Genomic DNA, 15,187 nt, shown 5'->3' with positions numbered 1-15,187 from the left:
ATCCGTTAGTAATTATTTATTGCTACTAAGTTAAATGGCACGATGTTAAGTCAGAGATCCTGTCTCAAGTGGCTGTTGGTGAGGAAACAGGGATCAGGTACAATGAATGAGACCTGACTCTGGCTTCCTTCCTGGCCAATCAGCCGCATCTCAAGAACTCACTCTATGCCTTGTGTGAAGACGGGCTTCCGTTTCAAGAAGGACAAGTGAAGCAGGGAATTGTTGTGATGTAAAAACGAGTTTCTTGCAGTATATTATTTTCAGGTGATCTTTCAATTCTCTTTTGAACTTCTTTGCTGAACAGATGACCTTTTCTCTTTCCTTAGTGAGCGGAAATCCCAGAAGTGGACAGAAGCTTGGAAGCTATAAGGTTTGCAACAGCACTGAAAAGTTCCTAGACCCCTCTCAGCTGGAATGGCTCACAGGACCATTGACCACCATTTTCCTTCCAACCATCTATTCCACGGTGCTGTTCACTGGACTGCCAGCCAATGCCCTGGCCATCTGGATCCTCGCTGTCAAAATCAAGAAAGTGCCATCCACCCTGTTTCTGCTCAACTTGGCATCAGCTGACCTCTTTTTCATCCTAGTGCTGCCTTTTAAAATCTCCTACCACTTTCTGGGCAACAACTGGCTCTTTGGCGAGGCCCTTTGTCGGATGACCAGTGCCTTCTTCTATGTCAACATGTACTGTTCTATCCTCTTTCTCACATGCGTCAGTGTGGACCGCTACTTCTCTTTGGTGCACCCGTTTAAAGCCAGAGGATCACGGGGATGGAGAAAGTCATTCTTCATCTCTGTGGCAGTTTGGGTCCTGGTGGTAGCAGTCCTGATTCCATTTCTCCTGGTTCCGCAGACAGTTACTTTTACAAATCCAGATATCACCACCTGTCATGATATTACCGCCGTATGCTCGGAGTATGACTGGCTGCTCTACTACATGTTGGGCTTGGTCGTTATTGGGTTTGCCATCCCTTTTTTGGTCGTGGTGTTCTGCTATGGTTCTATAATTCTGAAGCTCATATCCAAGAGGAAGAACCACAGTCGGGTGATTTGCCTAGTCTTCCTTGTGTTTGTAACTTTCCTCCTGTGCTTTACTCCAAGCAATGTACTTTATATTGGCTACTCCATTAACAAATCGCCGGAACGCCAGAACCAGCTGTACAGATGGTACACCCTCGCCCTCGCACTTGGATCATTCAATAGCAGCATTGACCCTTTCATCTATTACTTTACGTCAAGGGATTTCCGGGAAGTGGTGAAGACTATGGTGTGCTTCCAAAAACAGAATAACAGCTTGATTTTGGGCAGAACATCTGAACACTTGCTTCAAAAGAAAGCCACAGTGAGCAGTGATTAAATCAATTGGCCACTATTCATCCACAAAGGTTGACATTCAGAGTACACACTTTCCTTAATATGGTCCACATTCAACTGTGTCAGTAATGGTGCCTAGAAGAGGAAAGTCACGTCTAGTTACATGCAATAACGTAGACTCTATTTTGTCCTTTCTTTTGGCTTTTCAGCTATGATGACTTTTACATAAAATACGAAGCCTCCTTAGAGTACCGACTGAAGATTCTAGTCCTTGTTATCAGAAAAATCAAGAACATTAAGACAATTAATGGATAATCAGGGACCCTGGAATCATCCGGCATGGAGAGCCTATGTGTAAATAGGGGAGCTTCATTCTGCAGCAAGAGAAAAAAAATACTCAACAAGGAAATGCACAATATAAGATATATTATAGGGTGTATGTTGCCGCATTGTCTGCTAATTGTTTTAACTTTAAGCACATTGATACAAAAGAGTTCTCCTTATCATAAAACATATACTGAGGGCCTTATTTACTACAAAATGGCGCAGCGCAACGCTGCAAGCCACTTTGTTGCGCCAAGCTGCATTATTTTAAAAGCACAGGTGTGCATCATATTAACATCAATATGACACATCCATATGCTTTTACCTGTGCTGGTGCACAATTGGTTTCCATGCACCAGTGCAGGCACCCTTGCGGCATGTTGCACCAGTGCAGGCACCCTTGCGTCATGTTGCAAGAGTGCCTGTGTTGTGGGGATGATTGTTCTTGTGCAGGAAGGGACACCTTCCTGTTTAAAAACAATCATTGATGGCATTTTCTTGTTTCTATGTGTGCTGCCGACACATTGAAAGAGGAAACAACTAGGAGAAGTTAATGTATTTCTCCTTGTTGTGCCACTCTTATGCCTTTCCTGGGGAGGAGTAGTATTCTGACACATTCCCAGCTTTACAAAACATTGTAAATTGAAGGATGTGTCACGGTTCCATGGATTTTGCGTAGGAGCACACAGAGCAACACCCATGGAACCTCCCTTTCACGCAGAGTAATGCATGCAATGGTCTATATTTACAAGGCCATGAAAAGTCACACAGAGTGACTTTAAATGACCTTGTAAATATGGGCAAGCCCATTGCGCTGATGGTGCGTCAATAAAAGTGAGGCACCGGTAGCGCAATGGGCTTGTAAATAGGCCCCTGAGTTCCTAGGAAAGAAACATACACTGTTATTGATTCTGCCCCAGGAGTACCATTTTGCTAACCCTTGTCTATCGCCCTTCCCACGTAAAGTAGTTTAAAGCATATACGATGCTGCACTGAGCATATAATGAGCCAACACGTACACTCTGATAAAAAGGTCTGCCTCTCGTTCTTCGTTTCCCAATCATGCTTCGAAATGTGTCTTCAGTTGAGTGTTTACCCTGCCTACACACACTAGAACCCCTGAAAGCACCTCTGTTAGAGCGGCCCTATTAACGAGCAGCTCTGTAGAAGGGTAATGTGCATCATACAAGGAAACTGCACCACAATTTATGCCCACTATACCCCATACCTTCAAAAGAACCTCCTCTTCAAGAAAGACCCTCGTCTTGGCTCTAAAGAATCGCCTTCCGCATTTTACACCCCCTCTCTCACCCCGTTACCTTCCACACACTCCCTCCCTCTCTATGCCCCAGTCCCCACCTGCCTCTCTGTCCATTTAATTCACCTGCCCTCTTTTTCACGTTGTTTTCTGTAACACTGTTGCTATTACAATGTATTGGAATTCCATTTTCATAAAGGCATCCGTTGCTTTGTTACTAATTTTGCATGCTAAAAATCTTATACTCACATAAATAAGTATTATAATGTATATATCGCACTACCAGGCACTTTTAAAATACAAGCATTAGACCATAACATTAGATGTAAGATGTTTTGGATTCTTCTACACTGTGAATAACCGACTTGGAATAACTGTTGCTTTGAGAACCGTGCTTGTGATGTAAACATGAATTTAAATGAATTGTGAAAAAAAACATTTTTATGACAAAAAGGATTTTTTTATATTCTATTGGAATAATATATATATATATGGCTGCAAGATTTTTGTTTCCTGCTGCAGACGAGTGCCCTTGTCCTGGCAATCAGATTTGGAAGGGAGAATGACCTTGCCAAAAAAGAGTCACATTTAAACATTTTTGGGCAATGCATTGTACTATGTGTGCAGCGTTTTAATGTCTTGGATCTGTATTTATTTTCATTAAAATCTGCAAATACTATAGCAAATTTCTGCACATCTAGCATTCTACCTGTACGGTATTCACAAGCTCCAGGTCTCAGTTCCTGTCCGGTAGGAGAGTTGAGACAACTACGACTGAAACTATAACTGTGTGAGGAGCTGTTCCAGCAATTGTGAATACCTCCACTTCTGTATGCAGAAACAGGAGTGGGGTAGAATAGGAAAACTGCATTCACCTGAACAAAGTCAAATTAACCCAACAAACATTCACCCTTCAAGATAATAAATACAGCTCTCACCATGGGCTCTGACCTCTTCCACTTTTACTGTGTAATGCTGTGGATGCCAGATCTAGTCTACTTAAGGCAGTCTACCCCATCCAGGAGGAAAAATAAGTTCACTGAGGAGAAGACAGACCTTGTAGTTAATTTTGACGTAGGTCATAACAGGTAACTACATTATTTGCCCACACATACCCTCAGTGGAGTGGAGATGGCAGGAGCTCACAGATGCCATGAAAAGTTTGGGACGGAGGTAACTGCTGTGTGGGACCTCGACAAAAGAATTAGAAAGACTAGAATAGGTGGGTAAATTAGAGGTTTTTTTAGGAAACGGGAGGCAAAGGCGCTCCCAGTAAATGGACAAAGTGAGGCCTCGATTTCAACCCCCTCCATAAACTTATCCTCTCCACTATCCATTCTGATCTCTTATATGATCTGCCTGTTCCAGTGAGTTCCAATGTTATGCTTGGTAAGAACAAAACACCTCTTTCTTTCAACTGTATCTTCCCACTCATATCTCACTCTTTTCAGGCAGAACACATCTTCCCAGCCACAAGCATGCATACATCCCACACGTCACTCATACAGCTTTACTCTTCTTTGCATTAAAAAATCTTTAGACCAATCCTGACCACTTTCTCTCATTTACATGGACTTCAGCAAGTTTGTTCTTTCGGCTGTCTCCCAAGCTACCCGGATGCCTCTTAAATCTGGATTACTTGCCACTGCCTGACTCCTCTGTTCATCAGAGAAATATGACCACATCACCCCAGCCTCACTCCTCCCATGCCACCATCACTTTCAGCTCTTCCCCCTCCAGTCTTGGTCCTCTCTCCCAGATCCTCCTCACTTTTCCCTCTCTTCCCACCGTCTGGAACTCTCCTCTCCTGGACATCCAGACCAACCTACTCCTTAGCCTGTTTCACTACTAAAACTCAACTCATCAGAGCACATCTGACTCATCTTCGAACTCCTTCCCTGGAGCTGCCCTCCCTGCACCTTCGCCCTCCTATTACTGCCATTCCCTACTGCTCTCTCTCCTTCTGCTTCTTCTCCTTAATACTTTCATCACTCTCCGTCCGTTCTTGTTCAATGTATGTTCTTCATGTCGCTGTTGTTGTTACTTTGTAAAGCGCATCTATAACTCTTGGTGCTTATGCATAGTATAAAACTGTTAAATAAGTGTATACGTCCCCATATCTAAAGCATTGCATCTAGCAGTAGGAGCAACAGTGACCCTTTTGTAGAACAGCGACACCCAGGCCCCGCGTCTCAGCACATCCCTGCAACTCAGCCAGCTATGCCTTACTGCTACAAGATCACAACAAAGATTTTGTGAATTCTATATCTTTCATTGTTATCACTCAAACCTGCCAAAAATGTATCTTGTATGTAAATGCAGAGAAAATGTATATATCACATACTTCTACTCAACTTAGATAGACCTCAAGCATGCACATCCATATCTTGTTATCTTTAAATTTGAAACCCCCTATGTTGTCAGTCCCTATTGCCACATCCCACCACCTCCACTGCTGCTACCCATGAGTGCTCCATTATTTGAATAGGCCTCAGAGACCAGACACATGACGGAGCTTAGTAAGTCTACAGCTTGGTCATTTGTGGTTTAGCTAAGCATAGCTCCTTGTGCAGAACTGTGAGGATAGTGAAAATAAAACTTTATAGCACAATAAGTGCGCCAGGTTGAGCATGTTTAAACAACAGGTATTATGTTTGAAAATATAAGACTAATCCCTGTGTCCTCGTGTTGCAAATTACAAATCTCAACTCTGCTACTCCATTGGTAAGTATACTTACGTCTCCTATCGCCTATTCAATCCACTCTTTGAGTGAAATGTCCTTTGTGAGGCCTACTAACACTCTCTCACATTAGGTCCATGTCTGCCTATGACTGACACCTTTCTCCCAGTACCAGTCACCCAGGAGAGGATTCTGGATCTTTATTTCCTAATTAAAAATAATGTTACCATAGCCTTATACTATTTGAGTTTAGATAGTTTAACATTCTGTCTCTGTCTCTGTCAATAGCTTTAGTGATACACCTGCCCCTGCTGCCCACATTATGCACCATCCATCAGATGACATAAGAGGACATCCAGCCAGCAGGAATTCATCCCTCTACCATCTTTGGGGCAGGTACACCTGTGACTAGAATTATACATACTCTACTACCAAGATCCATTTGTGATTGTTTTTCCCCCTGCCATGTCTAACAAAGGCCTGCCTAGTTCTTCATATGAAAGGAGTATGCCACATATTTTACATGTATCATCATTGACACGATTTGTTCCACCTACATCAGTTCTCCTTAGTCACACCCTGGGAATGCTACAGTGTTTCTACACTGTTTGATGCACATGCTGCCTCGAGAGCACAAGTCTACTGCCATCTTCTCATGCACTCATACAAGAACTGACATTAAGGGGTCCAGCAATAGAGTAAGCATACAAGGCAGTTGCATGGAATACGCTATTACCTCATGTGTGGGTACATATCAAGCAACAAATATCCTTATATAATCATTTACTGTTTATTTGTTTGCTGAAGTATCATATATTCAGGCTAATACACAACATGTCTGGTTGGGGACTATGCACCATCTTTAAAGTTGATAAATAAGAACTTCCATGCCGCTTCTCTTAGAGCAGATTGGGACAAAAAGCCTGAGCATTATGCCATACAATCCTTAAGTGGATGAAGGCCTGCAACCCTCTGAGAAAACATGATCCTCATACAACCCGGCATTTCACTGGACTTAATTTTTGAAAGAGAAGACTGCTGGCCCCTCAGAGGGTTACACCTCAAATAGCTCACGGCCAGCCAGCAGTCACCCTCCTTGCGATTTTCTGTTAGTTGCTAGTCCTCAGACACCAGCTAAAATTCAAAGATGCCTGTCTCGGCTACACAAGACTCCCTTCCCATTACCCCTCAGCCTACAGGTTTCTTAGTTGCCTCTCCGCTAGCACACACCATCGCAGGTGCAACTCCGGTCTTCCTTCCATCTTCTCACAGATAAGCCCCATATGAAGAGGGCTTGTCCTCCCTTTATCACTTTCCCCACTACAACCTTCCATATGTCAATGCTCTGTGTACAAGGCAACCATATGGCTGTTTTAGAGGGCCATGTACACAAGGTGAGGTGTTTTAGGAGTTGGCATTGCCAAAATTATGTCCTCTGAGATGATCAGATCTTTGAACAGCAAGCAACTGGGCAGGCTGATATTCGTGAAATAGGCAGGACTATGTACATCTCCTCTACTCACCTGGCAGACCTCCCTAATTAATTGAGACGTACCTGGCTCCTGAAGAAAATAGATACTTGTCTCCAGGATTAGGTGAAGTTGCATCTGGAACATCTTCAGGTGACTATGGATAGGATACTTGGGGCATATCAAGTTCAAGCAATATATATTGATTTTTGTTCACAAAAGTTGCAGGGCCAAATTGTGCACCTCCGGCTACTTGGATTCAACAACCACCTGCCACGCCCACTCCACCCACCCACCAATCCAACCAACAAACAGCACCCCTACACCCATGCCACATTCATATCTTGTACTCGATGTGGGCCCAATATCGCATAGGGAACTCTTCAACTCCACGGTCATAGCACCCACTGGACTGCACGACCTGGCAATGTGTTGCCAAATTTTCATGGGCACTGCATTTTTCAGCTGGGTGTCTGGACCCTGCACAGCTTAAGGAATTATTGGAGAATTCTCATCCTGATGACCATCAATTACTCCTGGGAGAAACTCGGACCCCATCCTCTTTCTCCTCTCCCATTTTAAGGGCTACCTGATGAAAAAGGGCAGCAGGGTAGAGAAAGATTCTGCTGTCGCCTTGGATGTCACAGCTATGGCCGGCTTCCTCTTCCAGTGTAAATTTCATGTTTGTTGTGTTTAGCGTAACGCTCCACCTCTGCACTACGCAGTTCTCTGCCTATCCAGCACATTGGCATAGTAATTGAATAAAAAGTTTGAAGGGAACAACTTGCCTGGTTTGCTCTAGTGCTATCAGACAACATTTAGCATCAACATAAAATGTTTTCTACATTTCAAAGTAAAATATGTGAATTAAGGTAGGTTTGTGAACTATTCAAACTCCATTCATTTTTTTGTACCCTAAATGTATTCCTGAATGAAGTCTTACACAGCAGTGCACATCACAGCTTGAAAATATGCGTTTACATTACACTTACATACTCACACTGCATTCACGTTACCGATGACTTTTTAATTATATTTTTATGGATTTCACATTAAAATAATAAGCAAAATTTACATTACAAAGTAACACATTTTTCCAGAACTTTGCAAAACAGCTAGATACAACGTGGATACTCAGTAAAAGAAACAAAAGGAGAAAGGAAATCCTCCAAGAAGACATACAAACTGAGTGACCTGCCTGCAAAAACACAGTTCCTTGTGGCAAATCACATTCTAGGGGGTCGATCTCTGTACGAGAAAGACTTGCAACAAGCACGACCCTGAGGACTCTCAATGTGCCAACACAAACCACCATATCATGCTAAAGATTGAGATAGATCAAGGTCTGTCATCAGATCTCGGGACAAGCTACTAGCAAGGCTTCTCAATTCATAATGACTGCAGTTGTCCGCTCCCTTTTGAATTTCACTAAGGAGGCATATTTATCAAAGAGTTGTGTTGCCCTTGTGCCACATAATGGGGCGTATGAATGATGCAATTACTAAGTTAGGCTTATTAAGCCGCACAAGGCTGTCTTGCCTGGCCCGGCCCTGAGTGGTTTGATAAATCTAGAGCAATGCAGCGCCAGCGAGGCGCTCGATAGATGGAGCATGGGTGTTCCCATGCATCCACCCATGGATTTTGGCTCATTTGCAGATCTACCAAGACTGGTACACCTGAGAATGCATCAAAGTGCTACACTTCCCAGGTGAGATGCAACAAGGTAAAATATCTGCATTTCTCCTCATTTTTTTTCTCTTTCTTTGTGGGCTGCCCTCCAGCACACATATAAAGAAGAAAATGCCTCAGATGATTGCTTTTGTGCAGGAAGGCGTCCCTGCCTACAAAAAGAACTCCTGTATACAATGCAGGTACCCTTGCTAGGGTGCCTGCGTTGACGCAAGGCAGCACATAGTGCACCAGCGCTAGGAAAGGACAGGAATGCGCCATATAATGTTACGCATTCCTGCACGTTCCCTTTCACGCAGCGCAAGAAGCTGGCTCAATGCGCTGAGTGAAACAATGATAAATATGCCCCAAAGGGTTCCACTCTTTCTTATGGCACATTTCAATAACTGATTTACATGTACAGATAGGTGCATGTGAAGCGCTCGACAATCAGAAGTGTTATACAGTTTAACCTATTGCCCATGAAACAAAGCATCAATCATAGGGGGCATGTTTTTGGGCTGCATATTTTACGCTTATCAGGGCTGTTAACCATTCAGTTATGTCTTTCTAAAATCCAACCTGTTGTAGACATTGACACGACATATGAAGGGAAGTTTCTGTGTCAGTTCCACAAATGGGACAAATGTGAGAGGCTCTGGGTTACATTTTATGTATGCATGTAGTAGTCAGGTAAGTCTGATGAGTGTTGTGAAACTGAATACTTTTAAACCTAATGTTTCTTGACACCCCAGAGACATGACACAGTGTCACTGACCATTCATGTTCCAAAAATTCCGCGCTCAGGTCTGTGTCTCATTTGGCCTTGGGATCATTCAAGTCGAGTCTGATGATTTTCCTGACAACCCGATAACAGGACGTGGCACATTTTCTAACGCCTCCCAGGACTAGCAATGCATGTAGTGTTCCATAAATGCCCAGTTGGGTTATTTGTACGTCCACATGTCAATTTAGCTGCCCTGATCAGTGATTTGAATGTTAATAACTGGCATGCCAGAGCTCCAAATTCGGCTTAAATTATTGGCGAAATTGTGATAAATCTCAGAGAAGTAAATAAAAAAACCACCCACATATTACAGTCCAGCTGCAGGCAAAGGCAAAATGTGCACCATTTTAGCCAACTCCCGAAACCTAAGCAAACGCCATGAGGGCAGCTGGGCCGCACACGTTATCCTAGAGATTGTTGATCCAGAGGGCCACACCACCATGACCCTCACGACATACTAGCGGCATTCACTACCTACTACTAAGCTATATACTTCATAACATACATTTCTCCCCACGCTGGTTGCAGACTACTTAGAGGACAGGGCAGTGACATGCCTGGGAGAGGCTCACAGGACTTTCCTTACACAGCTTTTTGAGCTAGATCAAATCCAGGCCGCCATGAGTAAGCAGATTGGAAAAGCGCCGCACCAGATAGCTTCTCCTGTCGATTTCTACCGAACATATATAGATATAGTGGTCCTTACCTGTTGGAAATGTATGAAGAAGTCCACCTATACAAAATCCTGGTACCAGAGATGCCACTATAATTACTTTGCTGAAACCCGGGGCGGCAATGACTCGCATAGGTGTAAATCCTACCGCCCGCTTTCACTCATCAATAGTGACGTCAAAATCCTTCCCAAACTCACTACCAATCACTTTATCCTCGTGCTCCGAAGTCTGGTCAGACCTGACCAGTTAGGGTTTATATAGAAGGCCGCTCCATGACTCAAAACCTATGCAAGTTATTTGCATTAATGAATGACTTACACCCAAACACGGTTCCCACCAATGCTTTTGGAAGCCACAAAGGCTTTTGACTCTTTAGAAAGGGATATCTCTACCTAGTCCTTGCTCAGAGCACGATATTATACATGCCCCCGATTTCCCAAATAAGAGTAAACGATGTCAGTCCCCCCATCCCGATAACTGGGGGCACTCACCAAGGCTGTCCACTGTCCCCAATATTATCGGCCATTTGCCCTCGAACCCCTAGCAGTGAAGTTCCAGCAACAATTTAGGGACTATGCTTTACGATACAGAATCTACCACAAGCTTATCTCCCTATATGCAGACGATATGACATTATGTATTCAAGACCCGGCCACCAATCTTAACCTGGTAATGCGGGAATGCATGTGACTTGGGGCACTCTCTGGCATCTAGATCAGCTAGGTAAAATCCCAACTTTTTCCACTTACAAAGACAATGTCGAAATTCACACAGCACTTCTATCTAGATTGGTGCAACGAAACCATAAAATATCATATTTGGACATATACATTAGCCGTAACATAATCGCAACAGGCTATAAGAGGAAATTATGGAACAGCCTAAACCAAGAACATTGAGCAAATCACTAGGTAGATAACCTTACCGCTATCGGTGGTGGGGTGGGTCAGCCTTATAATGATTAAACTACCACAGCAACTGTACCTGTTCATCAATATTCAACTCCCACTAATCAAAGCATTCTTACAGACATGAAAAACTCAACTGACAAGCCTGGTGTGGGCAGGCAAGCACACAAAGGTAACCTGTGGCACACTAATACTGCCATTCCATCGGGTAGGCGTCGAGGCACTGGACTGAAATATACTACTGGAGTGTACAACATCACTTCACACATTACTGGCATCACCCCACACCTGACTCAGTTCACTTCTTTAAAAGGGAAACCAACCACACTACTGTCTGATAACTGTGGTCTGCACTGCCAAAGCTGAGGAGGTCATAAGGAAGCGGACAGCACATAGTATCATTTATTCTCCCAAATATCCCATGCATGACCCCCCGCTACTAACTGCGACCCAAGAACCCAAAGTGTGGTCACAAGTTTGAATCATAAGAATTGCACATTGGGGAGACATATATAGAAATGTAAAATTCCTTATACTTGCTGAACTTGGGGGACCAACAATAGCACCATCCTCTAAACACGTTATTTTTCCCTTCTAGCTCTGGATGAACCTTGGTCCAGAAAACTACCAAATGTCTCACATCCCTGTTATATCGTGCAACAATAGAAGAAATGCCGGATGTGGGACAATTGCTGAAGAAGCAGTGGGAAACCCAAATGGGTCTAGAGATCACACCATACATCTGGAAATCTTGCTGCATGCAAATAGGAATAATCTCACCAAGCAGCAGACTGTGAATAATCGTCTTCGAGTTCCTGTGCCCTAACAACCTGCAGTGATTTAGCCTCTAGGTGGACATTTGCAGTGCACAGTCTGGAGCCCCAGAGGCAGACTACTTACATCTTGCATGGGAATGCCCCGGAGTGTGGGGATACTGGTTGGAAGTAGTTTCCACTTTACAGTAGATGCTAGCCAGAGACATTCATCAGAACACCAGGGTGACGCTATTTGGCTGGATGGAGAATGTCCGCATGACCTATAAGACACTCCCAGTGTTGGCACTCCCATTGGCTAAAAGACAGGCTGTGTGCTGCTGGGGAAATGGCCATTGCCTAAAACCGAAACAGTGGATCCAAGCAATGACATTTTGTAATAAACAACTAGACCTCTGCAGAACTTAATCCTCTGGAATCTACACCTCAAAGATATCTGCACCCCATTCAGATCATACCTCCTGCAGTCCTCGCCACAAGTGGTATATTGTAAACATGCAGGGAACTTGAGACAACCTACAGAGAGAGAAACCCACTGGGTAGCTGTTAGACCTGGCACCATTGGCGTGGGTCTCCCTTCCAATTTCTTGCTGTTGTCTCCTGTGTTCTTGCGTGTGTTGGACTCCGTTTTGATGTTCTAGATACTTTGGGCACTTTGCCACTGCTGTTCAGTGATAAAAAGTGCAAGTGCTCCCTTTATGAAGTGTTGTTATGGTTTAGTGATTCCATGATTGGCATATTTGATTTATTTGTCAGACCCTCGCCCTCCGCCTGGGACGACTCCTGGTGGCCCCCCACCCTGGGCACTGCACCCAAACCGACAGACCACGCACGCAACCTGGGCTTCATCCTGGACTCCTCCCTCTCCATGACCAGAGTAGTCAACGCCGTCTCCTCGTCTTGTTTCAACATCCTACGCATGCTACGTAAGATCTTCCGGTGGATCCCCACTGAGACCAGGAAGACGGTCACCCAGGCCCTCGTCACCAGCCGTCTGGACTACGGCAACGCCCTCTACGCCGGAACAACCGCCAAGCTCCAGAAGAGACTCCAGCAAATCCAGAACGCCTCAGCGAGACTCATCCTCGACATCCCCAGACACAGCCACATCTCCGGACACCTGAGAGACCTGCACTGGCTCCCGGTCAACAAGAGAATCACCTTCCGGCTCCTCACCCACGCACACAAAGCCCTACACAACCAAGGCCCGAGTTACCTCAACAGCCGCATCAACTTCTACGCTCCCACCCGCCAGCTCCGATTGACCAGCCACGCCCTCACCGGCGTCCCCCGCATCCGAAGAGCCACAACAGGAGGAAGGTCCTTCTCCCACCTGGCCGCCAAGACCTGGAACTCCCTCCCGACCTACCACCCCCTGACCCAAGACCACCTCGCCTTCAGGAAGCAGCTCAAGACCTGGCTGTTCGAGCAGTAGCGGCCCCCCCCTCCCCAAGCGCCTTGAGACCCTCCGGGTGAGTAGTGCGCGATATAAATGTCTTTGATTGATTGATTGACCCTAGTATAGTGCACTGTGTGTGCCCAGGGCCTGTAAATCAAATGCTGCTAGTGGGCTGCAGCACTGATTGTGCCACCCACAGAAGCAGCCTGTAAAATGTAACTCTGGCCTGCCATTGCAAAGCCTTGTGCAGTTTGGGACTGCCATGTCGACTTGGCAAGTGCACACACTTGACAGTCCCTAAACGTTCCCTTTTCTACATTTTAGTCATCCCTAAGGTAGACCCAAGGTACCTCTGTGGGCAGGGTGCATTGTGTGGGAAAGGTAGGTCATGCCCTGATGTGTGTGGCATGATCTGATAGTGAAATACTGCCAATTTCGTTTTTCACTATTGCAAGGCTACCTGTTCCCATAGGACAGAATGAGAAGTTTGCTATAACATCTTATAGATATAACTGCCCTTGATACCAAGGTGGAAAATACAGTTTAGTATGCCTGAACTCAGAATGTTAAACTGCATCTTTAGTGAGGGTGATATTTGCATTCTGTGTTTGAAAATACCTCTTTTAGAAAGTAGGTACTTTCTTGCCTAACCATCAAGTGTGCCTCTGCTAGGTTTGTGCATTGCATGTCTGGCTTTTGAATGACAGGGGCTGGAGAGGGACAGCGGCTCCAGAAGTCTGAAGAGTCAGGGATCGGCTGAATAGGTCTGGTCTGCATTTGGAGTGGTGAGAGGAGGAACACCTATGCCTGAATAGGGCTGTGCCTGCCTTTCACAATGATGGCTCTGCCCCCCTGTGGTGTGTCTGGAGCCAGGACTCACACTGACAATGGAGGATGTTGTGCACTTGCAAAGTACCCCACAGAACTGGTTTTGCCTGGGTACAGACACTGTCTGCCTTCAAGGAACAAAGGATTTTGGTGAATAAAAAGAGTGGCCCAGACTTTTGTTGTGTGGCGTTTTAGGCTCAGAGTGAATTTTCCGGATTCATGCCTTTATATAGGTATATTTCACATTGCCCTTATATAGGCATATAAATAAACCCCTTATTTAGACATAGCCCATGCAGACCAAATACAGGCATGGCTACTTCCACCCGTACCAAACGTCACAACGATTACTTGGAAAATCAGCTTAAGCAGTTAGGGAACTTCCCCTCGCTTGAATATTCATTTGTCCAAGAACTCATGTACTCTGCAAAGAACAACTATTCCCTAGGGGTTCTTTCCTGACGTTATGAAGCCCGACTTTACGTCAATCTACGGCATCCCTAAACACCTTCAAGGTATAAATATACCTTCACTTGCAATAGCAAACTACGGTGGTTCGGAGCAGTTTGACTATCTACTTGCCTGACACAGCTCGCTACAGCAAGTGCCGAAGGAAGCAGACTCTCCAGCTGACGCACTGATCAAGAGGCTGCCTTTCTCGATAAACCTTTGGTAGATTCTTGGCAAAAACAACTAAACCTATGCTACACAATACTTACTTCTTCCAGCGAACTAGAATTAGGTTAGGTACATTGGTGTAGGCATATTTAGAAGCAACAGTTGAGTATTTTTAGTCCATGTTATTTATGTATGTATTTTTATATGGCTTAGAAACCATACAATGCTTTTACAGTATTATTTTATAATACTATACTCGCTGTATGCATTATACTTTGCAGTCCGCTTAACGATTGTAGCAGTTCACTTCTCTTGTATGAGAAAGAAGACTGTTCAATAAACCTTTTTATTGAAAACGCCTGTCTCTCTATTTCTCTACAAACTCTGTTGAAACGAAGCATGCACGATAGACTGAGTGAAATACTTATCTATTGTTGCCGCGACTCTAGAGATATATTTCTTATTCTTGGGAAATAAAGTGGT

At 44.5% G+C, this 15,187-nt stretch overlaps 1 protein-coding gene across 2 annotated transcripts in view; it reads left to right on the top strand.

Annotated features, from left to right (window-relative positions):
- The window catches only part of LOC147702694 (proteinase-activated receptor 3-like), a 78,736-nt gene extending 75,252 nt beyond the window's left edge, over positions 1 to 3,484 (top strand). For both annotated transcript variants that reach the window (XM_086931358.1, XM_086931359.1), the window contains one exon: positions 327 to 3,484. In XM_086931358.1, coding sequence (XP_086787484.1) covers positions 327 to 1,360 — 1,034 coding nt within the window. In that variant the 3' untranslated portion in view covers positions 1,361 to 3,484. The remainder of the gene's footprint in view (positions 1 to 326) is intronic.
- The last annotated feature ends 11,703 nt before the right edge of the window (positions 3,485 to 15,187 follow it).

Source organism: Lissotriton vulgaris, chromosome 7 (assembly GCF_964263255.1).
Source record: "Lissotriton vulgaris chromosome 7, aLisVul1.2, whole genome shotgun sequence".
NCBI classification, from domain to species: domain Eukaryota; kingdom Metazoa; phylum Chordata; class Amphibia; order Caudata; family Salamandridae; genus Lissotriton; species Lissotriton vulgaris.
The sequence above is the reverse complement of the archived record's forward strand: the minus strand, read 5'-3'. Positions and strand labels throughout refer to the sequence as shown.